Genomic DNA, 27528 nt, shown 5'->3' with positions numbered 1-27528 from the left:
CCTCCACCCGGTCCCTCAGAGCCCCACCCCTGCCCAAGTCGGAGTGGGCGCTCCCCGTGGAAAACGAGCGGGGGCTGACGCGGGCGGCCACCACCCCAAGACCTAGGGAGTCCGCAGGGCCGAAGCGTCGCTGCCCCAACCCTGCCCCTGCGGCGCCAGAGCTCCACCCCCTGACAGGCAGCAGCCAATGAACGGTTCTTGCCGCCGGCCTTTAAGAACGGCGCACACTCTGCCTGCAGCGGACGCTGCCGGCCTAGCACTCCAACGGAGTTTCCATGGAGACCGAGGCTGGGCCCGGGCGGCCTAGCGGCGTTGCCATGGAGACAAGTCCCGGGCTGGGGCTCCGAAGCCCCGGCGCTCCGCTAGCTCAGAACCCCGCGGAGCCGCCGTGCGAGGCCGGAGCCGCAGTGGCGGCAGCACGCTGGGATCTGCGGAAACACTCTTTGCTCATCGTGATCGGCGATATTGGTACAGAGAGTCAGCTGAGGGCCGTGCGGGCCCACCTTGAACAAGGTGAGCCGCTGTCCTGGCTGTGCTCGGGGCATCCTCCATCCCGTGCTTTTCCGCCATCTGTGTGTACGTCTGCATTCTCCATCCCTAGGTTGCACTTCCTGAGATCTGCCCTCCCTTGTTAATCTGAATCATCAGTGCATGTCACCTGCATCTTCCATGTCGTGCATAGCCTCTCTAGCTACTAACATCTCTCTTTCCCCATCCCTCCCGTACACCCCAAGGCGTTCCGCAATCTCCCTGAGGCAGGGGAGCTCTATACAGTCCCTGGGGCCACTCTGGTCACACCCCTCCCACCCGCAGTGTCTCGGGTCGGATGTCTTGAAAGTCCTTACCATCCCCTGGAGAGTCCATGTTCCTACCTTAGTTTCTTCTTTAGGTCCCTGAACAGGAACAGTGTGCTTTCTGAACGTCCCAGACAAATCTTAAATCTCTCAGTGCCAGCGGTAAACCTGAGAGAGTGACCTTCGTGGCCACTATCTCCTCAGCCCTCACCTCCCTCTCCAGTTGCCTGCCTGTGGCGCAGTGCTGCGGAGCCACCTGCGGGTGGAAGCAAGCCGCGGAGGGGTGGAGGCAAAGAGGGGGCATAGAAGGAGAGACTAGAATACTATTTAGCTGTAAAGACCAAGAAGGCAGCCCCCAGTATCTGGGAACTGGCCCTTGAGTGTCACTTCTATCACAATTGGGCAATTCTGCAAGAAAATTACTACATACAAACTCATTAATGACCAAGTTTAGCCTAACCTCTGCCCTTCTTTCTCTGGCTCAGGCAAAGCTCAAGAAAGACACAGGATGGGAAATAGACATAGGCACTAGCCACCTTTCTTAAAGACGTCACTGAGGCTGATCATGGCAATCCTTACCCTCTCCCTGTCCTCATGAGCTTGGAAGTATTCCCCTAAGTCCATCCCCATTGACCTTATCTAGCGCCCTCTTTTTTTTCTCTCTCTCTCACAGGGATTCTCTCCTGGAACATTGACTTATCATCCTTCGACTTGAACCAACAATTGAGACTCTTCATTACCCGGCACCTAGCTCACTTCTCCTCAGAGGTCAAAGGTTAGGACTAGTGTCATTTGTCTCAAGTTCTTGGGGTGAGGGCTGGTTACAGAATGTCAGAGGTCCAGTCTCCCTGGCAGAGCTGGCTTTGTGGGAGGTTTGGGTCAGGCAGAAGGGAGGGACTACTGAGGGGAAAGTTGGAAAGCTAGGAGGCTATCCTCCGCATACCCAGGACTCTTTGCATACACATGGTATGATGGTGGAGGGAGCCTGGAGAACAGAATTTCTACCTGACAAGAGGATGGTTTATGGACAGCTGTTGACATGCACTAAGGGAATGAGGTACTTCTCTTGAGTAATTAATCATCTCCCATGCAAAAATCCGCTCTTTTGTGTGTGTGTGTTCCTCTTTCTGTATATCCTAGCCTCCTTGCTTCCCTTTATAGAGACCTGTGAGTGCCCCAGTTACCTTCCCGGATCTTTGCTTAGCACATTTCCCTCAGTCTACACAGCCCCACCCTCCAGGTTTCAGGATTCCTTGTTCCTCCTTTGGGTCATCCAACAGCTCTTGAGAACAGAGCAGAATCCTGGTCCTAAAAGCTGATGAGCACCATCAAATCCAGGGTTGAAGCAGGGTCTCCTGGATTGCCGCTACAAGAGATAGTCACACTCTGAGGTTTGGCTCCGAAATCAAAGTCCACAGGATTCAATTTCCCATTCTGCTGAGTGGGAGAAATGAGTTAGGAATTTGAGAAAATATTTCAGGCACTATCATTCCATGGCAGTATCTGTGGGGAGACTGCAGAAAGGCCTATATCCCACTATAAAAGTGTTGGGCATCTGGTCATGCTATCGGTAAATGCTGACACACCAATCAATGTGCCAGTGCCTTTATGGAAAATAAAATCCATCCAACTCAACAGTCACTGCCACCAAATGACTGAATTCTTATCCACCAAATGACTGAATTCTTATCTTATACAGATAAGTCTCAATTATCCAGTATAGTGGGTAATCACCAACCCTTCTCTTCCTATTCCTCCTGCTAACTGCCACATTTTTAGTCATTTCCCTGATCACTGACTCTTCTAGAGACGTTCCTAGAGAGAGGAGATGAGAGGGTTAATATGACCGATATTCCATTATCTTAGGAATATGTGCAGCATTTTAAAAAATGTGAAGCTGGCATCTCTTTGATGTGACTGGCTTCCTGTGAAGCTAGCCACTCACTGTTTTGAGACTGCCTTCTGTTTAGAATTATTCATGTCATGGCTTCCTCCACTAGCACTGATGATTGAAAATCAACAGTTTTGCCATTTATTACTCCTACCATCTCTGGTGCAAGCTGGATAAGGGGATGACAGTGGATGAAATTAATGACTGAATTGAAGTTTGGTGGGTATGTGCTGACGTTAACAATTCACACTGAATTCTCTAATTTTGTCCTTTGGGCCACAGAAACTTAAGAGTAGGCCGCATTCTGGAATGGTGTAAGAATGAAAAAAACTTAAACCAAAATGCTTAGCCATTCTTCAGATTAACATTCAGGGATGCTTGGAAAGATGCTTACAGATAGATGCATAGTTACGCTCAGGCATTTCTCAGAAATAACCACTAATATATATAAACACCTACTTGATCTTTATAATCAGTTTTGCCATGGCGTCCTTCAGGGGCCTAGGACCATACTCCTAAGATCAGGGCTCACTTTAGTCTACTGGATTTTTTTTTTTTTTTAAGGTTTGGACATTTTCATGGTGGCCTATGTCCCTGGAGAACAGTGGAGAATTTCCTGGAAAAACCCACATGGCTCAAGACAGCCACAGCCCCACCCCTGCTGGCTCTTCTTTCAGCTGTCCCCACAAACAACAGTCGGCCCAAAGCAGCTGCAGACGCTGCCCCGCCCTTCAGCCTCCCATTTGCCAAGTAGCAAAGGGAACCAGGCTGCTGTGATGGGTTCAAGGGGATATGGTATGGCTTAATCCTTTCTGCCCAATCCACAGGCTAGGCAACCATCCCTCTCACCTCTCCTCAACCCTGGGACAAAAGGCTGAGAAAGGGGACAAATACGTATCCTACAGTGTCAGGGCAAGTGCAATCATTCCTATCCACTCTCCACTCTTCACTCAAACACAGAAAAGGAAGGACCCAGTGATGGAGTGTCAGTGGCCCAGCTCCTTCTAGTGGTCAAATCTGGTAAAGCTTTCCAAGGTGAATTTTGAGCCAGGTAGTCTCCAGTGGTGACTTGGAGCCTAACTTTCTAATCCTGCAGAAAATCTGGAGCTTCCAAGCATTATGAAACAGACCCAGAAACTATTAGGACAGTGGAAAACTGAGTTTAAACAACACTCTGATACTTCTATTATTGAGCACCTATAGGAAAGGGAGAGACTTTCCTAATTTATAATTGATGATTGATATTCTAAGACTCTAAGAAACATACACTGAAGGATCAGTTTGTAGGCCTTCTGTGTGAGTCTCCACTACCATTAATGTGCTCTAAAAGTGGTATTTCTGTTCCTTCTGCAAACATGAAAGCCGTTGTGAATTAATACAGTAGTTCATTGGCCCCTACAACTCGGGGTTCTGCCTTGCTGTCTGAACAGGGAAAGCAGCGAACATGAAAGTACTTCACTTCCTACAGGCACCTCCAGCTTTGGGTTTACCTGGGAGCTAGGGGGTACTCTGGAGTTGGTCTGGTCTGAGATTCTGGTTTTAATCTCAATTTGATTCTGATCATAAGTCTACAAAAAGGAGACAAAATTTCAGTGGCATTTGTGCGCTGCAGGGTTAGGATTCTAGGAATGAAGCGCTTTTTCATCTTTTATGCCATTCATTCCTCACTGCATTATTAGATGATGGTATTAATACTATACTCATTTTATAGTTCGGGAAGCAAGCTTTCAGAGAGGTTAAGTGGCTTGTTTAATGGCATGACTGATAAATTGGTAGAGTCAGGTCTCAAATCCAGGACTTCTAGTCGCGTTTTATGTCTGAGCTCAGGCCTCTCTTTGGCATCTCACCATTTCATTGCAGCAGAGCCTAGGAACACAGCAGGTGGAGGGGCAGTTGTGGTGGGTGGCTGTTCAGAGGGTGAGGGTTGAAGGAAAACTCCAGTGTGAGTTGGAACAATGCCCAGGGTGTGGCCCTTAGGGGTAGCAGCTGAGAATAAGGGGGGCTCTGCATTGGCTGGGAAATGTTATTTTGTTCTCTAGCCAAATGTCTACTCAAGTTTCCCTCTTAGCACACTTCAGAGAGCCCTAGAAAGCAGATAGGAGATAGAAGATTTGAAGTGGGAAGAAATACAAAATATGAAGTTGCCGAAGGGAAGTGTTTTCCTTTTGTGATGCTCAGAACTCAGTCTGGTTTGTGTTGTGTATCTCTGCAGATAGTCTCCTCAATCCAAATGGGGCTGTTGCCATGTTGCTGCTTTGCATCTCCGGATCTGAGCAAAGATTCCTCCTCCTCTGTTCCTCCCTGCCCCCCCCTCCAGTCCTGGTGACTCAGCTCCTCCTCTCCTCTGGCTACAGTTAAGGGGGGAGGGGGGATGCTGAGAGCAGAGACTATTTTGGCTTCTCTGACCTTCAAAAGCAGTTTTTGGCAGTCTGGGGCAGGGGTGGGGCTGGTGCTGGGGTTTGAGTGGGTGGATGTCAATGTGTGGAAGGCATTAGGAGTTGGCCAGAACTGGGGAGGGTTGGTGGAAGAGAAGAGGGCAGGGAAGGACTCTATGGAAGCATGAGCATCACTGGGTTGGAACTGTATGCTAGGGCTCTCAAGATCGTCCCTTTGAGTCTTTTGAGTGCTGAAACAGAGGTAGAGACTAAGGGAAACAGCCAACAATGGAAGGATTAAGTTAGTGTAAGAAACATCAGAGAGAGAAATAGAAAAGTGCAGAGAAAAGGAGAGCACAGGGACCCAATACCCTACAAAGTCATAAGATTTTTTTTTTTTTTGATCCGAAGAGTACTTTATGTTGCACTTAATAATTGGCCTATAGTTTAAAAAAAAAAAAAATCTCACTTGGGCCTGGGGCCCTGGTGATCCTCCTTGGTCATTTTTAACTCTCTCACTGAAAAGCAGAAAGCGCCCAGCCTCTTCAGATCTAATGACCCAAGAATTCCAAGTATCAGTGCTAGTGTGGTTACTGTGCTGTGTTGCATTGACACAGAACTACATGCAGCTCCCAGAGTCCCTGTGCCCCACCCAGAAGGGCTAGGGACCATGTGTCTACTCCAGAATTTCAACCTACACTGCAACCTAAAATGAGACTTCTACCCTCCCCTGGTTCCTGCAGATGTGGCTCAAAAGCCCACAGTGCTCACCACCCCATCCCCAGCCTTCATCTCAAGCAGTCCCCTCACTTTTATTCCATTCTTTCAGGTCCCCAACCCTTTTGTCTCCTGCTCCTCCAGGGATTGAAGGTCATTCCCTGGGTCTCAGGGGAGAGGCGGCAGATGGTTCCTGAGGGAAGGGGGAGGGCCCAGGCAGCCCACACCTCCTGTATCCCTGCAGTGTGTCATAGCACAGGACTTTGGTCTTTTGGCTGATGCTAAAAGGGCATTTCTTGATGAAGCAGTGTTGAGGGGAGAAGGGCCTTATGGGCCATTGTAGACCACCGTGGCTCTTTGACTTACTAGACAACTCCTCAGCACCCCCCAGAGCCAAGCAGAAGCATCAGAGCCCGGACACTGTGAAGGCAAATAAACAGTTAAGTCTCCAGTGCCTCGTCATGGACCAGCCCCTCTTCCCCGCCCAGGCGCCGCCCTCCCCATCAAGCCCCCCCCCCCCCCACTCCCACCCCAAGTGCGGCAGACTCTTCCCTGAAGCTGCCGGCTGAGGCCGGAGCTGCAGCCTCCATGAGGGGCTCCCGCCCACACCCCAGGGTAAGAACCAAACCAAAGGGCTTTGCATGGGGGTGGGGGAATGCTGTGGTAGGGGTAGCGGGAAAGGAGTTGATACCTAATCTTGTGTGTTTGGAATTTGCCCAGCAGGGTGGGCAGACTGGGGGGACAGAGAGAAAAGATGAACATTACTGGCTGTGGGGTCAGCTTGGACCCAGGACCAGGCAGAGGCCAGTGGGGCCGGGACTGTGACAGTCCACCTCTCAGGCTGGGCTGGGTTGGGAGACATCAGCCTAGGGGCAGTAGCAGAGGGTGGTGTCTCTGGTTCTGCCTGGTAGCCCGGGGTGCTGGAGGACTTTGGGGGCTATGTCTTTGGGCAGAGGCAGAAGAATCTGAAGGAAAGGCGGATGTTACGGGAATGCGCCTAATGGGAGGGTCTCTGGTGTCAGCTGCTGGATTGCTCAGCTGCTCCAATGCTGGGGGTGAGCGGGATAGCGAGTTTTTGCCAAGTAAGGCAAGGTGGGGGACACTGTGGAAAAAAAGGGAAGAAAGGGTCACTAAGACGTGGCACGCGCCTCTTCATAGACCAACCTATTTGCAGCGGCACCCCCCCCCCCATTCCCTGTAAACGGCTTGAGACTGGGACTCTAAGCCCCCGCTTCTGGCTCCCTCTGGAGATTGAGAGGCCACTCGGGAGATTGAGAGCAAGCACTCCCTCCCCGGCAGCTGCCCCGCATTCCCAGTCCTGTCAAACCCACAGGTTCCAAGTCTCAACCCCACCCCCACCCCATCGCCGCTTCTCTTCCCAAGATGGGGGCTCTGGAACAGAGGCGCCAGTTTCTTCTCCCTCTCTTGTGTCCCCCCCTCCTCACCCCCCATGCAGAGGCAGCCAAGAAAATGACTTGTCATGCTGGGGTGGGGGGTGGGGGCGGAGCTGGAGCCTGAGCTCAGCGCGCACACTCACACACACTCACACACTGCGGCAAACTGCAGCTGCCCAAGCGGCCCCCCCTCCCCTTCTGCCTCACTGCGGAGACACCTGCCCTCCTGCCTGCTCAGCGTTGGCGGCCAAGGCCACCCCCACAGCATCCCTGGCCAAGGGGAAGTGTCCCTGCCTCGTATGAAAGAAAAAGGAAAAACAAGTCAATTCCCTTCAGTGGGATTGCTGGGGGAGCAGAAAAGAGAAATAGGGCTTTCTCCTAGGCCTCAAAAGGGTGCATGATATAGACCATGTAGTTGCCAGTCAGAACTGGAGAGCACATGGGTGAAGAACAGGGTCTTTCACTAAGACGTTAACTGGAATCAGAGAAGTCTAGTAGTTATACACAAGGGACTGTGAGGAATGGTCAACTGGTGGAGGAAGAGTGGTAAATAGAAAACAAATTAGTCTGTACCACAGATTTCTTCTTTCAGACCATTGTAGCTCGAATGTGTGACCTTGTGTGTATATGTCCAGGGTAGGGTAGGATTTGCCCTTTTAAATCTGAACTACTTACGACTAGTCTAGGGCTAGCCTGGCCCTTCCCTGAACCTTGATACCCCTCATCTGCCCAAGAGCTGCCCCAGCCTGTCTCTAAGGTGGTTCTCATCCTCTGAACTGACCTCAAAGCTTCCCACAGTTCCCAAATTAATAGAAGAGAACCCTTGAACTCTTCTTGGGCTCCACCCACCCACTATGAGGTTTGTTCTTCGGACACATCTACAGTTCATTTCCCCTGCAGCTGCAAGTGCAGCCCTCTGCTGCCAGATTTGCCTGATCCTGGCACTGTGGTTCTTCCTCTTAACAAAGGCCCTGGCCCCAGGCTCCTCATGCCTAAGCCCCAGAAAGAGGAAAGAGCTGGATCACAGAAGAGGGTCTAGGGGACAGATTATGAGCACTCCCACCAATATCTTTCAGACAGCTCACTCCCGGGCCATCTGTTCAACTCTCTTTCTGCAAGGTAACGCCGCTGTGTGCAGCAGTTAGGAAGGGCAGGAGCAGGGGATGGCAGCATCCTCCATTATTTTGTAACCTGCCACTTTCTTTCTTTGCTGCATTGCTCGGTGTTTCATGTGAGTCTGCAAGAGGGAAATAGACAGGGCATTTGAGGCTGTTTTGTCTTTCTCCATGGCCTGGGGAACACTCTGAATCTCTCCTTCCTTATTTGTGTCTTGTTTGTGGACCCCTAACTCCCATCTCCATCGCAGAGGGCCCATAGGAGAGGGGCAAGGATGAGAGAAGAAACTGTTCACAAGGGATGGGTTGTGGGGCAGTGTACCAGGCCTCTCTTGTGCCTGGGGACATGGAGGTGAGGTGGGAGAGGGAGCTGTAACCTATGGTGGTGGGAACAGCATGATTGTGTGCATGCTTGTGAGCTCAGGCTTGGCCTCTGAAGAACTAGAGAACAGAACAAGAAATTATACTCCTATTTCTAATCTTTGAATTGTAAAAGCCCAAGGGTTCAGATAAATAGAAACAGTCTTTTGGAAAATGGGAATTCTGGCCTTGGATGGGGAATGGAAAGGAGGATGGGGAGTCTGTAGACACTGCAAAGTGCCCATCTCCATGTTTCCAGGCACTCTACTGGCATGAAAGCCCAGGGCAGAGGCAGGCTAGTGAGGAGAGAGCTGAGTAAGCATCACAACCCCAGGAGCCCTCCCTCCAGCTGAGCCCCCCATCCCCAGGCAGCACCAGGAGCTTAGTGCTCGAGAGGGACAAAAGCTTCTTGTCAATAGGGCAGCCTGAGGCAGGAGTTTCAAGCGGAGGGGGTGGGGGTACCAGACTGAGCAGGCAGAGGGTGTGGCAGATGAAGGGAGGAGAGAAGACAGTCAGTGTGGGTGAAGGGAGGAGGAAACCCTGACAGGGAAGGGCTGGAGGAGCCAGTTCCTAGACCTTACTCAGCAGTATCCAAAGTGGCAGGATCTAAGGATTGCTAGCCTCCTCTTTCCCCTCAGCTCCATTTTCTGACTGTACATTCTTTTCTCTCCTTTCCCACACAATGCCTCTTCCCTTTTACTATACCCACTCTCTTCAATACAAAATCCTGCATCTCTCCCTCAGGCCAGAGGACCCTCTGCCACCAGAGTGAGATCCTTGAGACCGTCATCCTGGTAAACCCCAGTGCCGACAGCATCAGCTCTGAGGTAAGGCCAGGGCCTGTGCCTTGCCACAAGGGCTTGTTGGAAGTGCTGTAACCCACCCCTGCCAGTACTACTGCTGAAAGGCCAAGAATTCCCAGACTTGGCTTTGAACCATCTAGGCTGCTTTATGATCCCCAGCCTTACACTGGAGGTATTGTGGGCCTACTAGTGGGGAGCATGTCTTTGCAGTACTAAGGGGAACCAGGAACATCCAGTGCCCTTCCCTGAGTTTCCCACATCCATGACCACTCTTGTCCTTCCATTATAGGTTCACCATCTCCTTAGCAGTCAATCAGCTCACAAACTACTGATCTTGAGTGGGCAAAGTTTAGAGCCCGGGGGAGACCTTATCCTACAGAGTGGCACCTATTCTTATCAGAACTTTGCCCAGGTCCTTCACAACCCAGAGGTAAGTGCCATGTCTGAGTCTGGGAGGAATGAAAACTGGGGTAGGACTGGGGCTGTGGGGAGGGATCCAAGGATGGGAAATCTCATGTTGCTTGAAGGTTGGGAACTTCTGCGGAAAAATAGGAGGCGATCACCTCGCAAAGAGGTGGAGACTAGCAGATTGAATCTGAGTTGGGTTAAGGCAACCCCAGCTGTTTACCTGACCTGATCAGCCTTTCATCTCCCATTCCTCCAGATTGCCCAATTGCTCAGCAATAGAGACCCTGGAATCCAGGCCTTCCTCACCGTTTCCTGCTTAGGGGAGGGAGACTGGAGCCACCTGGGACTATCCAGTTCCCAAGAGACCCTGCACCTCCGACTAAACCCTGAGCCCACACTGCCCACCATGGATGGTGTGGCTGAATTCTCCGAGTACGTCTCTGAGACTGTGGATGTGCCATCTCCCTTTGACCTGCTAGAGCCCCCCACCTCAGGGGGCTTCCTCAAACTCTCTAAGCCTTGCTGCTATATCTTCCCTGGTGGCCGGGGAGACTCTGCCCTCTTTGCCGTTAATGGTTTCAACATCTTGGTGGATGGTGGCTCTGATCGCAAGTCCTGCTTCTGGAAGCTGGTGCGGCACCTGGACCGCATTGACTCAGTGCTGCTCACACACATTGGGGCAGATAACCTGCCAGGCATCAATGGACTCCTGCAGCGCAAAGTGGCAGAACTGGAGGAGGAGCAGTCCCAGGGCTCCAGCAGCTACAGTGACTGGGTGAAGAACCTCATCTCCCCTGAGCTTGGAGTTGTCTTCTTCAATGTGCCTGATAAGCTGCGGCTGCCTGATGCCTCCCGGAAAGCCAAGCGCAGCATTGAGGAGGCCTGCCTCACTCTGCAACACCTAAACCGCCTGGGCATCCAGGCCGAACCTCTGTACCGTGTGGTCAGCAACACCATTGAGCCACTGACCCTCTTCCACAAGATGGGTGTAGGACGGCTGGACATGTATGTCCTCAACCCTGTCAAGGACAGCAAAGAGATGCAGTTCCTCATGCAAAAGTGGGCAGGCAATAGTAAAGCTAAGACAGGCATTGTGTTGGCTAATGGGAAGGAGGCTGAGATCTCAGTGCCCTACCTGACTTCTATCACGGCTCTGGTTGTCTGGCTACCAGCCAATCCCACTGAGAAGATTGTACGTGTGCTTTTTCCAGGGAACGCACCCCAGAACAAGATCCTGGAGGGCCTGGAAAAGCTTCGGCACCTGGACTTCCTGCGGTACCCTGTGGCTACACAGAAAGACTTGGCCTCTGGGGCTGTGCCTGCCAACCTCAAACCCAGCAAAATCAAACAGCGGGCTGACAGCAAGGAGAGCCTCAAGGCCACTGCCAAGACAGCTGTAAGCAAGCTGGCCAAACGGGAGGAGGTGGCTGAAGAGGGAGCCAAGGAGGCCCGCTCAGAACTAGCCAAGGAGTTAGCCAAGACAGAGAAAAAAGTAAAAGAGTCATCTGAGAAGCCCCCAGAGAAGCCTACCAAGCCTGAAAGGGTGAGGACAGAGTCGAGTGAGGCACTGAAGGCAGAGAAGCGAAAGCTGATAAAAGACAAGGTAGGGAAGAAGCACCTAAAAGAAAAGATCTCAAAGCTGGAAGAGAAAAAAGACAAAGAGAAAAAAGAGATCAAGAAGGAGAGGAAGGAGCTCAAGAAGGATGAAGGAAGGAAGGAGGAGAAGAAGGATGCCAAGAAAGAGGAGAAGAGGAAAGATACCAAACCTGAGGTCAAGAAAATTTCCAAGCCAGACCTGAAGCCCTTTACCCCTGAGGTACGTAAGACCCTCTACAAAGCCAAGGCCCCTAGCAGGGCCAAAGTGGACAAGAGTCGGGCTGCCCGTGGGGAGAAGGAGCTGTCCTCTGAGCCCCGGACACCCCCAGCCCAGAAGGGAGCTGTACCACCCCCAACAGTCAGTGGGCACAGGGAGCTGGCTGTGTCTTCACCAGAGGATCTCACACAGGACTTTGAGGAGATGAAGCGTGAGGAGAGAGGGTTGCTGGCTGAACAAAGGGACCTAGGACTAGGAGAGAAACCACTCCCTCCAGACACTGCAGAGGAGGGACCCCCAAGCACAACTGGCCAGGAGATACCACCCTCTGTTCCACGGCTGGAACAAGAAGAGCCCATGATGAAGGAGAAAGAGATTGTCCCAGACATCCCTGAAGAACAAGGTAGCAAGGATAGAGGCCCAGACTCTGGGGCTGAAACAGAGGAAGAGAAAGATACCTGGGAGGAAAAGAAGCAGAAGGAAGCAGAGAGGCTCCCTGATAAAATAGAAGCCAGAGAGGAAAGTGAACCTGAGGTAAAGGAGGATGTGATAGAGAAGGCTGAGTTAGAAGAAATGGAGGAGGTGCACCCTTCAGATGAGGAGGAAGAGGAAGAGACAAAGGCTGAAGGTTTTTACCAAAAACATATGCAGGAAGCCTTGAAGGCAACTCCAAGGATCAGGGAGGCCCTCGGGGGCCGGGAAGTAGGACTCCAGGGCAAAGCTCCTGAGAAGGAAACCTCATCATTCCTAAGCAGCCTGGCCACACCTGCAGGAGCCACTGAGCATGTCTCTTACATCCAGGATGAGACAATTCCTGGCTACTCAGAGACAGAGCAAACCATCTCAGATGAGGAGATTCATGATGAGCCGGAGGAACGTCCAGCTCCACCTAGATTTCCTACAAGTACCTATGACCTCCCTGAGCCTGAGGGTCCTGGCCCCTTTGAGGCTAGCCAGCCTACAGACAGTGCTGTTCCTGTCACCTCCAGCAAAGGCTATGGAGCAGCAGAGACTGAACTCACCTACCCCCCCAACATGGTGGCCGCCCCTCTGGCTGAAGAGGAACACGTATCCTCAGCCACCTCAATCACTGAATGCGACAAGCTTTCTTCCTTTGCCACTTCCGTGGCTGAGGACCAGTCTGTGGCTTCACTCACAGCTCCCCAGACAGAAGAGACAGGCAAGAGCTCCCTGCTGCTCGACACAGTTACAAGCATCCCCTCATCCCGCACTGAAGCCACTCAGGGCTTGGACTATGTGCCGTCGGCTGGTACCATCTCACCTACCTCTTCACTGGAAGAAGATAAGGGCTTCAAATCACCACCCTGTGAGGATTTCTCTGTGACTGGTGAGTCAGAGAAGAAAGGAGAGATTGTAGGGAGAGGCTTGCCTGGAGAGAGAGCCGTGGAAGAGGAAGAGGAGGAGACCACAAATGTAGAGATATCTGAGAAACTTCCCAGTCAGTTTGGAACCCCGATGTTTGGTGTCCCTGGGCATACCCTACATCAAGGGGAACCAGTCCTTGGAGAAGTGGAGGAGCGCTGCCTTAGCCCAGATGACAGCACAGTGAAAATGGCCTCTCCTCCACCATCTGGCCCACCCAGTGCCACCCACACACCCTTTCATCAGTCCCCAGTGGAAGAAAAGTCTGAGCCCCAAGACTTTCAGGAAGCAGGCTCCTGGGGAGGAACTAGGCGTACACCAGGTATGGGCAAGGAAGATGCTGCAGAGGAGATAGTTAAGCCAGGGCCTGAAGAGGTCACATTGGAGGAGGGAAAGGTGCCTCCTCCCAGGAGCCCCCATGCCCAGGAAGCACCTGTCAGCATCGTTGGAGAACATACAGGCTGCACTATCCAGCTGTTGCCAGAACAGGACAAAGCAATAGTCTTTGAGACTGTGGAGGCAGGAGAGCCCACAGGCCCAATTCTGGGAACAGAAGCTCTTTCCAGAGATTTGAGAACATCACTCCAAGAATCTAGTGAAACTCAGAAAGATGGGGTGCTCCAGTTTCCTGACCAAAGCCTCTCCCCTGAAGATGCAGAGTCCGTATCTGTACTCAGTGTGGTCTCACCAGACACAGCCAACCAAGAAGCCATCCCCAGGTCTCCCTGTGGCCTGACAGAGCAGCACGTACACAAAGACCTTTGGCCAGAGGTATCTCCAGAAGACACCCGGTCACTTTCTCTCTCGGAAGAGAGTCCCAGCAAGGAGACCTCTCTGGATATCTCTTCTAAGCAGCTCTCTCCAGAAAGCCTTGGCACCCTCCAGTTTGGGGAACTAAGTCTTGGAAAGGAAGAAAAGGGGCCTCTGATACAGGCTGAGGACACCTCTCAGCACCTAGTGCGCACATCTATTCCAGAACCCTGTGCAGCCACACTGTCACCTCCCACAGATGGGACCACTGGTTACTCTGTACTGGCAGACATCACAGATAAGAGCCCTGATGGAAAGTTACCTACCAGCTCCTTCTCTCACTCTACATTGTTGGGAGATGAGAAGCACTCACCTGGTGTGATCACAAGCCCTGGTGAACACATTCTGACACCTGACAGCTCCCTCACCAAGAGTCCTGAGTCTTTGCCAAGCCCTGCCATGGAGAGCATTGCCATGGAGTGGGAAGGTAAAGTTCCAGAGTTGAAAGACAGAACCCCAGAGCAGAGGGACATGGGACCTGAACCAAAAGATGAAGTCTTACAGCAGGACAAAATTCTGGAGCAGAAGGATGACATTGTAGAGCAAAAGGATACAGCCATTGGCCAGAAAGATAAGGCTCTGGAAGAGAAGACTAAGGCTGTAGAGCAGCAGGATAAAGCTTTAGAACAAAAAGGCAGAGACTTAGAACAAAGGGACATAGCCCTGGAACAGAGGGACAAGGCCCTGGAATCAAAAGACAAAGACTTAGAACAAAAAGACAAGGTTCTGGAACAGGAGGACAAGATCCCAGAAGAAAAAGGTGAAACCTTAGAACAAAAAGTCAGAGACGTTGAGCATAAAGACAGGGCTCCAGAGGACAAGGTCCCTGAACTGAAGGGCAAGGCCTTAGGACAGACAGACGAAGTCCCTGAGCAGGAGGACAAGGCCCATGGACAGAAGGATAAGGCCTTAGAACAAAAAGACATAGACTCAGAACAAAAAGGCAAGGCCCAAGAACAGAAGGAGGAGGCCTTGGAAAAGAAGGATGAAGCCTTAGAACAAAAATACTGGGCCTTAGGACAGAAGGATGAAGCCCTGGAACAAAACAATAAGGCCACTGAACAGAAAGATAAGGCTCTGGAAGAGAAGGACAAAACTCAGGAGCAGGAGAGCCCAGTGCAGGAGGATAAAACCATGAAACCAAAGGAGAAGATCCTAAAGGAAAAATCTCCAGAAAAAGTTAAGGCTGTGCAACAGGAAGAAGAAGCTCTGCTGGAGAAGACCAAAGTTCTGGGGCTGGAAGAGAGCCCAGTGCATGAGGACAAGGCCCTGGATCAGGGAGAGAAGTACTGGAAGGAGCAGGATGTGGTACAGGAGTGGCAAGAAACATCTCCATCCAGAGATGAGCCAGTTGGAGAACAGAAAGAGCCTGCCCGGACATGGGAGGACACATCTCCTGAGCAGGAGGACAGGTACTGGAGGGGCAGAGAGGATGTGGCCCTGGAACAGGACACATACTGGAGGGAGCTGAGCTGTGAGCGTAAGGTCTGGTTCCCTCATGAGCTGGATGGCCAGGGGGCCCGGCCACGGTACACAGAAGAGCGGGAGAGCACTTTCCTTGATGAGGGGCCAGATGATGAACAAGAAGTGCCCCCACTGGAGCACACGCCTCAGAGCCCCTGGGCCTCAGACTTCAAGGGTTTTCAGGAGCCCTCACCACAGAAGGGACTGGAGGTGGAGCGCTGGCTTGCTGAGTCACCAGTTGGGCTGCCTCCAGAGGAAGAAGACAAGCTGACCCGTTCCCCTTTTGAAATCATCTCTCCTCCAGCCTCCCCACCTGAGGTGGTTGGACAGAGGGTTCCTCCAGCTCCTGGACAAGAAAGCCCTATCCCAGAGCCTGAGCCCATGCTACCCATGAGGAACGAACCCACCACCCCCTCATGGCTGGCTGACATCCCACCATGGGTGCCCAAGGACAGACCCCTGCCCCCTGCACCCCTCTCCCCAGCTCCAGCTCCCCCCACGCCTGCCCCAGAACCACACACTCCTGCACCCTTCTCCTGGGGCACCACTGAGTATGACAGTGTGGTGGCTGCAGCACAGGAGGCAGCAGCTGAGTTGGAAGGTGGGCCATACTCTCCCTTGGGGAAGGACTACCGCAAGGCTGAAGGGGAGACAGAAGAAGGTGGGGCTGGGGCTCCTGGCAGCAGCCCTCAAAGCTCAAAGGTTCCAGAGGCCAGTGAAAGCCATCCCACCAAGGAGCCCGAACAGATAGAACCTGAGCAGAGAGAGCCCACACCCTATCCTGATGAGAGAAGTTTCCAGTACGCAGACATCTATGAGCAGATGATGCTTACTGGGCTTGGCCCTGCATGCCCCACTAGAGAGCCTCCGCTTGGGGCAGCTGGGGACTGGCCCCCACGCATCTCAGCCAAGGAGGAGGCTGCTGGCCGAAACCCATCTGCAGAGAAGGAGCTTTCATCTCCTGTCTCACCCAAGAGCCTCCAATCTGACACTCCAACCTTTAGCTATGCAGCCCTGGCGGGACCCACTTTACCCCCTAGGCAAGAGCCTGAGCCGGGTCCGAGTATGGAGCCCAGCCTCACCCCACCTGCAGTGCCCCCCCGTGTTCCTATCCCCCTGAGCAAAGGCCCAAGCCCCTCTCTTAATGGTAATATCCTGAGCTGTAGCCCAGATAGGAGAACCCCATCACCCAAGGAATCAGGCCAGGGTCACTGGGATGACAGCACTAGTGACTCAGAGCTGGAGAAGGGAGCACGGGAACAGCCAGAGAAAGAGGCCGAGTCCCCGAGTCCCCCTCACCCCATCCCTGCAGGGCCCCCTACATTGTGGCCTGAAAGTGAGGCACATACCAGCCCTCCCTCGGACTCACACCTGGGCCCTGCCCGACCCAGCCTGGACTTCCCTGCTTCAGCCTTTGGCTTCTCCTCATTGCAGCCAGCTCCCCCACAGCTGCCCTCTCCTGCTGAACCCCGCTCAGCACCCTGTGGCTCCCTTGCCTTCTCTGGGGACCGAGCTCTGGCTCTGGCTCCGGGTCCCCCCACCAGAGCCCGGCATGATGAGTACCTCGAAGTGACCAAGGCCCCCAGCCTGGACTCCTCACTGCCCCAGCTCCCATCACCCAGCTCTCCTGGGGCTCCTCTCCTCTCCAGTCTGCCAAGACCTGCTTCACCAGCCCTGTCTGAAGGCTCCTCCTCTGAGGCCACCACACCTGTGATTTCAAGTGTGGCTGAGCGCTTCCCTCCTGGCCTGGAGGCTGTAGAACGGGGGTCTGGAGAGCTGGTCTCAGGAATGGAACCAGCTGCCCAAAGTCTCTGGGACCTCACTCCTCTGAGCCCAGCACCCCCAGCTTCACTGGACTTGGTCCCAGCTCCAGCTCCAAGCTTACCTGGAGACATGGATGACAGCACTCTGCCCTGCCGCCTGGAATGCACAGGAGCTGCCACCAAGAAGCCAAGCCCATTCCAGAGTCCCTCTGGGGATTGTGCCACCAATGGCCCAACTGAAACCAGCCCCAACCCCCCAGGCCCTGCCCTGGCCAAGGCTGAGAAAGAAGCAGCTGAGACTTGCCCTGCCTGGGAACGTGGGGCCTGGCCTGAGGGAGCCGAGAGGAGTTCCCGACCTGACACACTTCTTTCCCCTGAGCAGCCACTGTGCCCTGGAGGGGCTTCTGGAGGCCAACCCAGAAGTGTCTCCCCTGAGGTTGAGGCTGGGCCCCAGGGATGTGCTGCTGAGCTCCGGCCCCACCGAGGGGAACTCTCCCCATCTTTTCTGAACCCACCTCTGCCCCAATCCACAGATGAAGGTGACCTCTCAACTGAAGATGCTCGGCTAGTAGGGAGGGGAGGGCGGCGCCGGGCAGGGGGCCCAGGGGCCACAGGGGGCCCGTGCCCTGTGGCTGATGAGACACCCCCAACATCAGCCAGTGACTCAGGCTCCTCACAATCAGATTCTGATGTTCCACCAGAAACTGAGGAGTGTCCATCCATCACAGCTGAGGCAGCTCTTGACTCAGATGAAGATGGAGACTTCCTGCCTGTGGACAAAGCTGGAGGGGTCAGTGGGACTCACCATCCCAGGCCTGGCCACGACCCACCCCCTATCCCTCAGCCAGACCCCCGCCCATCCCCTCCTCGCCCTGATGTGTGCATGGCTGACCCTGAGGGGCTCAGCTCAGAATCTGGAAGGGTAGAAAAACTACGTGAGAAGGAGAAAGCACAGGGGAGAGTAGGGCGCAGGGCCCCAGGCAGGGGCAAGCCAGCATCTCCTGCCCGGCGTCTGGATCTTCGGGGAAAACGCTCACCCACCCCTGGTAAAGGGCCTGCAGATCGAGCATCCCGGGTCCCACCCCGACCACGCAGCACTCCAAGCCAAGTCACTCCAGCAGAGGAAAAGGATGGACACAGCCCCATGTCCAAAGGCCTGGTCAATGGACTCAAGGCAGGATCATGTAAGTATAACATGAAAAGTTAGAGATTGTGGGTTGGGGTTGGGTGTGGCTGGTCAAAGACTCCAGGAGTAGGAGAAACTGTGGAAGATTGCTAAAAGTGTCTACTTTACCTCTCCAATGAGTCCTGGCTTGTCTCTACAGCGGCCTTGGGTTCCAAGGGCAGCTCTGGCTCCCCTGTATACGTGGATCTCGCCTATATCCCGAATCATTGCAGTGGCAAGACTGCTGACCTTGACTTCTTCCGTCGAGTGCGTGCATCCTACTATGTGGTCAGTGGGAATGACCCTGTCAATGGCGAGCCGAGCCGGGCTGTGCTGGATGCCCTGCTGGAGGGCAAGGCCCAATGGGGGGAGAATCTTCAGGTGAGTGGCAAGGGATGCCAAGGAGGAGGTCTGGTCAAAGCTTACTCAGTGGAACACAGTCTCTATTCATAAAAGAACTGAACCCTTTCTGTGGGCAGTGGGACTACTTCCTAGACCATCAGGTGTGATGCCCCATCCCCCTCACTTACCTTCCCTTCATAATGTAACATCAGGCATGTCTTGTCTCCCTCCTAGGTGACTCTAATCCCTACCCATGACACGGAGGTGACTCGTGAATGGTACCAGCAGACTCATGAGCAGCAGCAACAACTGAATGTTCTGGTCCTGGCTAGCAGTAGCACCGTGGTCATGCAAGATGAGTCCTTTCCAGCCTGCAAGATTGAGTTCTGAAAGAACCACACTCCTTTCCCCAGGAATCTGCTTCCCCAGCTCCCTTAGAGAATGGCTATTGCTGAGTCCGTTGGGGTTGAGGGACACGGGAGCTGGGGTGGGGGAGATGGGGCGGGATGTCTTGTTGTGGGAATTTGGGCTGGGCTAAATGGGAGAGGTTGTCCCTCCCCCTCATCCATACCCAACGGGATTTTCAAAACCAAAGGCAACAGGGATTGGATAGAGGGAGGGCACGAAATTAGGATAGGAGGTCATCTGTCTCTGAGAACTCTGGAGTGACACCCTCTCCTAACACTACCAAATGTTCGTATTGGGTGGGAAGGAAGGATGGGTCTCAGCAACCTCCTCCCTCATGGAGGGAGATCATATATCCCCAAGCCCAGGGACCTCTTTATCTCTATTTAGCAACCCAAGGAAAAATTTCCAGTAATAATTTATGTGACCTGGGGCAGGATTCTGTCAGTAAGGTACCCAGAGCTGCGCCCCTTCCTCCATCTCCGATTCCCTTACCCACCGGGGTCTGGGTTCCAGCAGGGGTCTAGGGGTAAACCACTGCTATACTGTCCCACTGCCCCCCACCATATCTGAATGTCTCAATACAAAACTTGAAGCTCTTTTGACCAACAGACTGGTGAGAGAAGAAAGTTGCTTATCCTCCCAGCTCCTGCTTCATACCATTCACATCCCAGAGCTGTGCCCAGACCAGGCCTATTGGGCAGCACAAGAGGGGCAAGGAGAGCCCAGCCCCAATCCCAGAATTCCTCCAAGCTCCCTGACCTTTTGACGTTTTCACCTACACATTCCAATTATCCTCATCCCTTTTCATCCCCTGCTTGGCTTCTCTGCATGTGGTCATCTGCTGTGGCCTGGTGTGTAATGGGTTAAAAATAAGCCACTGCCTGACATCCCAACATTTGACACCCCAGCAATGTGTGACTCCCCCCAACATTCCACTATGCCATCCTGCAGCTGAAATGGGAACACTGGCTGCCTTTCCAGCCCTAAACTCTTGGACAGAGGATCTGGGAGGTAGAGGCTATGCCAGAGAACTTGGGGAAAATGAGAGGAAGGGAAGAGGGAGACAAAGCTGAGCTAAAGCTGAACTCCTACTGAGTAAGATGAAAACAGGCTGAAGAAACCACCCCAGGAGAGGACCTCTCCCCAAGCAAGCCAATGAGCAGCCCTGCCAGACTATCGCCGGACTGAGAAATCCAGACACTCGTCAGGGCTCGGCTTCTCTGCCAAATGACTGTGTGGAAAATAATATGAGCCGGCCTGTGTTCTTCCTAGCTCCCACCCTCCCTGTGCTGCTGTGCTCTGCTCCTCCCCACACTTCCCTGCTATAGTTCCCAGCTGCTGTAATGGAGCCGCCTCCAACTCTAACAATAAAATCAAGTTCATTACAGATGCTGTCGTGAGGCTTAGGCTTTTTCTGACTCTACACATTGCTTAGTTGCTGGACCTTGGCTTCTACCTCTCTGCTTCTCCTGGCACTGTCATTGATTTTGATGTCTTTGATAACCAGAAGCAGCTCCAGGACCCAGGGAAGCCAGAGAACATCGGGTAGATAAAGGTAGAAAAGATATGGGGAGCCAGCATAATTTCTGAAAATGAGAATGCCAGAGTATGAGGAATAGGGGCCTAGGGTGGGGAGATACATTTGGTTTGGGGGAGGGAAGAGAGGGGCAGGGTGTCTGGGAAGGGGATCTGCATACTCTCGACTTGGGGTCAAGAGCTGAGGACTGAATAGCATCAGATACCCTGGATAAGGGAACACCAAAGAGTCAAAGAGTTGAGAAGCCCTAAGAGATCCAGAGCCTATTGAGGTTGTAATGAGCACTCACCTGTGCATTTAGAATTTCCATGAAGTTAATGCTGGATTTTTCCCTTGCAGTGAAACCCTTTATAGTCGTAGGTATGTCAGGAGAGGCCAGGTTGTTAATGTAAATATATGGGGAAGGGGATATTCCAGCCCTCCCAGTGTGCTGGGCTTTCTCAGTGTAAATGTCAAGGAGGTAAAGAAAGACCATAACCCCTTTATATCAACTCCTCCTTGACACTCACCCCAAATCATCAGAGTGGAAAATTAAGAGGGTGAATCTAAAGATCTGGTGAGAAGGCAAGTACCCACTGCTGCTTCACAGAAATAGAAACTCTGTCCCCGACAACACTACTCATTTAAGACATTTTAGGATGGTGGGCTGACTGCCATAGGGCCCTCCTGGGATGCCTGATCTCTTTTAATGTTTTAAAATGTTTATTTATTTTTGAGTGAGAGAGAGGCAGACTACAAGCAGGGGAGGGGCAGAGAGAGAGGGAGACACAGAATCAGAAGCGGGCTCCAGGCTCTGAGCTGTCCGCACAGAGCCTGACAAGGGGCTCTAACCCACGAACTGTGAGATCAGGACCTGAGCCAAAGTCGGTCACTTAACCAACTGAACCACCCAGGCACCCCCCTGATCTCTTTATTTTATAGTTCCTTCCCACTCAACTATAGCAGCTTTTGACTGGTTCAAATTAATTCAGTCACACGATTGATTTATAGTCATACTCATACTTGAATTCACAAGGACATCATCACCACCATCAACATTTTTATTATTTCATATTTATTGAGCACTCATAATGTTCTGGCCACCCCACTGCAATGACTGCATTATTCCTCCTACCCATGCCCATTCCCATCCCCATATCTTTGGGAAAAGCTTCATAATCACACCTGACCCTAAAGACATAACGATAAAAGGAAAAACCTCTTGGGGACCCTGGAGTGTTTGGTCTTTGGCCAGTCTGTCCCTGGCACTACTACAGAAATATATATAATCTTTCCTCATGTCTGTACAATATTGATCTCTGCTGATTGCTTAAAATAGAACCTGATTTTCTCTGCTACAGCATCTCTTAAGCCAAGTAGCCCCACAACAAAAGGAGACCCAGCTTCACAGATTGGCCAAGAACCCCCAGAGCATTTTAAGTAGTTACTCTTAAAATTTTCACAGCAATCTAATACCTATTTTTCCCTAGAGCTATTGCCCAGAGGAACACTACTGGGGCAGAGGGGGAACTTGCGACGTTATATAAAACACCCATAAACCCAATCTAAAGATTAATGACCACAATGGATGTTTGGGAAAGGGACTCTCTTTCCGCCCCCCGCCCAGACATTTCAGACAGCCATCCTAGGCCCACCTGAGGAGTGCTAGCAAAGACAAGAATCTTCCTGAATGCACATATGGTCTAAGGGTACCTTGAGAAGTTGTGAATATTTCCCCAGAAAGCGGAGACCCGGGAGTCCCCTTTTGCACTTGATGTCCCCGGATGGTGTCTTCAGCAGTTAAGTGGCATTTCCTTTAACAATCTGGAATTTCTTGGGATGCTCAGAGGACGTTGGGTAATGATGCTTCAGCCCACCCCTTTATGGAAATCCTATTCAAGTCTAATGGCCATATGAGGAGTCAATGGTTGCTTTGAACATGAAATTGGCTCCCCTCCAAGCCCAGCTCGGGCACAGTTCTTGGCTTCATGCCAAGAGGACTGCTTCCTCAGACACCTCTGGTGAGATCCAAGGTCTTACACTGGTAGGTGAGTTAGCCAACAGAAAAAGTTGCTAGCTCAAATAGCTGGTATAGTGTGACACCACTAATGAGAACACGATTAATCACATGTTGCTGGTGGAAGGGGTGAGTGCTGGTTACAGGCTAGAGACTGGCTCTGAGGGTTTGGATCACTAGATTGACACTGGGCTTGGGGAATATCCTCTCCAGGCAGCTGGTCAGTCACCTCAGGGAACACCCAGGACTGCTGATTAACCTCAGGGACCTCCTGTACCTGCAGATCATCCTCCCCAGGAAACTCTTGGGATGGTTTATCTACCTCAGGAATGTCCTGAGACAACAGATTGATTGCAGAAGCCTCTTGGATTAGCCTGCCAACCTCTACAAAGAACTGGCATGACTCGCTGAGCTCCTCAGGGATCTCTTGGGCTGGCTTGCCAACTTCTACACCGATTTCCTGGACCAGGCCACCAACCCCTACAGGGAACCCATGGGCCAGCCTGCCAACCTCCACAGAGACCTCCTGGCATGGCCGGCTGACCTCCTCAGGGTTCTCCTGGCAAAGATGGCAAGCTTCCTCAGAGATTTTCTGGCACAGTTGACTCGCCTTCTGGCATGGCTGGTGGATTTGAGGGACCTCCTGGCATATCTGGTTAACATTATCATGATCCTTCTGGCATGGCTGGCTGATGACAGGGACCTCCTGGCATGGCTGGCTAAACTCTTCAGGGATGTCTTGGCATGGCTGGCTGATGTCAGGGACCTCCTGGCATGGCTGACTGATCTCCTCAGAAACTTTCTGGCATGGCTGGCTGGTTTCCACAGGTGGTTCCTGTGAAGACTGGCTTGGTTCAATAGGCTCTTGCATCCCTTCAACGGGGAACTCTTGTTCTCCATTCCCAGGGAGCATCCCAAGGCCTTGATGTTCTTCAATCATGTGTGAACTTACAGAAGGTTGATCACTGAAGCCAAAATGGCAGTTACCATCCACTGCAGTAGGGGAGGAAGGACCAGCACTGGACACAGTACTGGAAGGACCACTGCTGTCTGTAAAGCAAAGTCAGAAAACCAAGTCAGGCAAGCTGGAAGAGTAGGTTAAATTCTATGTATGTAGTCCAAATACCAGAATATACGGCCTATGTTAGTCATGTGTTGAGAAAAGAGGGTCTGATTCTTCCTAAGTTATGCAGAGGCTCCTAAATTAGCCCAGCTCAGGAATTGTTGGTCTGGCATAATGTATACTACAGGAGTATACAGGAGCACAAAGGTATATCTAAGACTTCAGAAGAGAGTGCTAAGGCCTACTTCACCCAGTTCTTTCACAAATGTACCCCCACCCTAACTCCAAATTCCCATTGTCCCTCATTCTTACTTTGGAAGCATATCAACACTGTATTCCAGTGGTTCATAATCAGGGGTATGTACCAAAACTATGGAATATTTTAAAAAAAAATAAAAATTTCCAGGTTCCATCTCCAGAAATTCTAATTCTATAGGTTTTGGGTAAACGTGTGGGGTAGAGGGGGAAAAAGGCAATATATTTTATTGAGACACTTCCCATTAAACCTGATGTACATCTTTTGTTAAGAATCATTTTTTTAAGACAATCAGCTTATTTCTGCGGCAAAGGTAATCATTCTTTACAGCCCAAGAGATAAGTAAGCAGGAGAATGTAGCAAAATCTTGTGAATCAGAACAGCAGGAAGGAAAATTACCTGAAGATGGAAGACTGCCATGGAATCTAAATGGCAGAAGTTCTTAATTAACCCTTCTAGGGGTCACTGAACTCTTTGAAACTTTAATGAAAGTCACAGACTATCTTCTTAGAAAAATGTACAGAAAGGTATGCATATGGATATTCATACTATCTTCACAAATAATTCTTGGGGCTCAAAGACTTTACCCTGAAATCCATCCTGGATCCAAGGTTAAGACTTCTAAGTCTTGGAACACATACAGGTTTATGGATGTTATAGACATATACAACAACAACAAAAAAAAACTAATTAGCTAGATACTGACAGTAATAAAATAAAGGTTTTAGAGTCTTCAATTACACTGTGGGACAATTCCTACCCCAATCTCTACTTCATTGACCTCTAGTAGCGGACTAATCTACTTTTCCTTTTGTAAATGTACTTATTGATAGTATTGTAATTTCATATGTAAAACACTGTGATACCAATAATGATAGATTTTGGAAATAGGAAACCTGAATATCCTGTCATCAAGGAGAACCTGGGAAAGTTGGCAAGCCTGAGACTGCAAAGGCTGAATCAGTCATTGAGTTTAGGGTATGCCAGTTCTCTCTTTTCTGTACAGGACCACAGGAAGCATGCTTCAAGCAGGAAAGAAAGAGGAACATGGTTTGGGCCACCAAAGCCTATTTAGGGCAGACAAACCCTAAAGAAAATATTTACCAATGAGGCTACACATCTCATACTGAGTCCAAAGTCTGATGGTAGATTAAAAACAAGAAAAAAAAAGTTTACCCAAGGATAGAAGTAGCTTTAATATTCAGCTAGTGGTCTGATTCAGGCAAATCAAAGAGGATAGACAGAAACAGAAGCAGGAGAAAAATAAGGTTTCCAGAGGCAGCCAAAGCAATCTTGAGAAAGAACAAAGCTGGAGGTATCACAATTCCAGATTTCAAGATATACTATAAAGCTGTAGTAATCAAAACAGTACTGACACAAAAATAGATTCATAGATCAATGGAACAGAATAAAGACCCATGCTTATATGGTCAATTAATCTGTGACAAAGGAAGCAAGAATATACAATGGGGAAAAACATTCTCTTCAATAAATGGTGTTGAAAAAACTGGAAGGCTACCTGCAAAAGAAGGAAACTGGACCACTTTCTGACATCATACACATAAAACAAACTCAAAATGGATTAAGGACCTGAAGCCATAAAAATCCTAGAAGACAGTACAGGCAGTAATCTCTCTGACATTGGCCAAAGCGACATTTTTCTAGATATGTGTTCTGAGGCAAGGGAAACAAAAACAGAAATAAACTATTGGGACTATACCCAGATGAAAAGCTTTTGCACAACAAAGGAAACCATCAACAAAACAAAAAGGCAACCTACAAAATGGGAGAAGATATTTGCAAATGATAGATCCAGTAAAGGGTTAGTATCTAAAATACATAAAGAACTTCTACAACTTAACACCAAAACCCCCCAGATAATCCAATTTAAAAATGGGCAGAAGATCTGAATAGACATTTTTCCAAAGAAGACATACAGATGGCCAACAGTCACACACAAAGATGCTCAACATCACTAATCATCAGGGAAATGCAGATCAAAATCACAATGAGATATCACCTAACACCTGTCAGAATGGCTAGAATAAAAAAAAAACAAGGAATAACATATAATGCTGTATGTTAACTAACTGGAATTAAAATTAAAACTTTAAAAAAAAAAACAAGAAATAACAAGTGCTGGGAGGATACGGAAGAAAAGGAATCCCTGTACACTACTGATGAGAATGTAAATTGGTAGGGTCACTGCAGAAAACAGTATGGAGGCTCCTCAAAAAATTAAAAATAGAAATGCCATATAACCCAATAATTCCACCATTGAGTATTTACCCAAAGAAAATGAAAATGCTAACTGGAAAGGACATATGCATCCCTATGTTTATTGCAGCATTATTTACAATAGCCAAGATATGGAAACAGCCCAAGTGTCCATCAATAGATGAATGGATAAAGAAGATGTATATATATGCAACAGAATACTACTCAACCATTAAAAGTATGCAATCTTACCATTTGTGACAATATGGATGAACCTAGAGGGTATTATGCTAAGTGAAATAAGTCAGACAGAAAGACAAATATCACTGATTTCACATATGTGTGGAATCTAAGAAAAAAAAATAAACAAATAAAAAACAGAATCAGACCTAAAATACAGAAAACAAACTGATGGTTGCCAGAGGGGAGGGAGCTGGGGGGATGGGCAAAATGGGTGAAGGGGAGTAGAGAATATAGGCTTCCAGTTATAGAATGAATAAGTCACAGGAATAAAAAGTACAGCAAAGGGAATATAGTCAGTGGCACTGTAACAGGGTTGTATGGTGACAGATGGTAGCTATACTGGTGATCATAGCATAACGTATAGATTTGTTGAACCACTGTTTTATAACATTGCATTATCCACTGTACTCAAAATAATAATAGTATTATTAAAAAAAAGATTTCCAGGGGCACAAAACCCATAAATATTCCAGGAGAGAGGTAAAAGGAGCAATGGCAAGGTGAATATAAGAGAATCTGAAATTCAGGGGAAGAACCCTTGGTGTCAGGAAGGGATGTTTCTTCTACATACAGAGTGCCAATTCAGCATTTAACCCAATGCTGAAATATGAATCTTTGCTTCAGTCCTATCCAAATAAAATAATAAAAGCCATGCTTGATTTTCATTATTTCCTGGAGGCAGGCTGAATAAGGAAAGGATTTTTCCATCACTGGTGTCTGGGGCCCTTATACTCCCTCTGATTGTCACCAGTATCTCCCCTTCCCTGCAATTACCCTAAGAACTCCTTGTGACTCCACTGTTCACACTGTTACCAAGGAAAATTAGTGATAGGCTAGATATTATAAAGAAGAGATGGGAAAAAGCAGCACCTCAACTTGAACTAACAGCTGAGAACAGACAACTTCCAAGAAAGGATATGCAGAAAGTAATACAAGATACTAGTTTCTTTCTGCCAACTTTTCTATATATCCAGGTTTCCTCCCAAGTCATCTATTGTTGAGAAAGCTGTAGAGACAAAATGGGAATCTGAGGAGAATGAAGTCCTTTCTTCCCCAAAGGACCTTCTGGGACACTATCTTTTAGGAGTCTCTCTAATGAAATAGAGGGGCATGGAGAACTGAGATAATGAGATAAAGAGATCCTCCCTTCACCTTGGAAACAACAGATGACACTGCTTCCCCTACTGGTTATTCCTGGTCTTTCAACCTTC

The 27528-nt window shown here is 50.2% G+C and overlaps 2 protein-coding genes and 1 long non-coding RNA gene across 23 annotated transcripts in view; 1 reads left to right on the top strand and 2 right to left on the bottom strand.

Moving 5' to 3' along the window:
* Window positions 1–404: 404 nt before the first annotated feature.
* On the top strand, window positions 405–20392 carry MAP1A (microtubule associated protein 1A). The gene is made up of 7 exons (XM_042989013.1): window positions 405–513; window positions 1468–1569; window positions 9391–9473; window positions 9739–9879; window positions 10114–18274; window positions 18416–18636; window positions 18832–20392. Exons 5-7 carry the CDS (start codon window positions 10264–10266, stop codon window positions 18985–18987), a joined length of 8388 nt encoding a protein of 2795 aa, XP_042844947.1. The 5' UTR covers window positions 405–513; window positions 1468–1569; window positions 9391–9473; window positions 9739–9879; window positions 10114–10263; the 3' UTR covers window positions 18988–20392.
* LOC122239476 lies at window positions 4436–14450 on the bottom strand. Of its 3 annotated transcripts, XR_006218641.1 has the most exons (4): window positions 14418–14450; window positions 12957–13015; window positions 6144–6197; window positions 4436–4551 (listed from the first exon to the last, which is right to left on the bottom strand). It is a non-coding gene; the product is annotated as an uncharacterized LOC122239476 (long non-coding RNA). The 3 variants fall into 3 exon arrangements; XR_006218643.1 differs by lacking the exons at window positions 12957–13015; window positions 14418–14450 and adding an exon at window positions 14177–14250; XR_006218642.1 differs by lacking the exons at window positions 12957–13015; window positions 14418–14450 and adding an exon at window positions 6765–6873.
* Window positions 20393–21575: 1183 nt separating the features above from the next.
* Window positions 21576–27528, bottom strand: part of PPIP5K1 (diphosphoinositol pentakisphosphate kinase 1) — a 42833-nt gene continuing 36880 nt past the window's right edge. For 18 of the 19 annotated variants that reach the window (XM_042989001.1, XM_042988999.1, XM_015537388.2 and 15 more), the window contains one exon: window positions 21576–23588. In XM_042989001.1, coding sequence (XP_042844935.1) covers window positions 22642–23588 — 947 coding nt within the window. In that variant the 3' untranslated portion in view covers window positions 21576–22641. The remainder of the gene's footprint in view (window positions 23589–27528) is intronic. The other variant, XM_042989004.1, reaches the window with a different exon arrangement.

This window comes from Panthera tigris, chromosome B3, assembly GCF_018350195.1.
Source record: "Panthera tigris isolate Pti1 chromosome B3, P.tigris_Pti1_mat1.1, whole genome shotgun sequence".
Classification (NCBI taxonomy): domain Eukaryota; kingdom Metazoa; phylum Chordata; class Mammalia; order Carnivora; family Felidae; genus Panthera; species Panthera tigris.
This window is presented reverse-complemented; position numbering and strand designations above follow the sequence as displayed.

Excerpts from the sequence above, each read along its gene's own strand:
- MAP1A (XM_042989013.1), top strand. The coding sequence starts at position 10,264 with ATGGATGGTGTGGCTGAATTCTCCGAGTACGTCTCTGAGACTGTGGAT. Across the intron at positions 18,275-18,415 it reads TGGACTCAAGGCAGGATCAT|CGGCCTTGGGTTCCAAGGGC; the intron begins GTAAGTATAACA and ends TTGTCTCTACAG. Across the intron at positions 18,637-18,831 it reads AATGGGGGGAGAATCTTCAG|GTGACTCTAATCCCTACCCA; the intron begins GTGAGTGGCAAG and ends TCTCCCTCCTAG.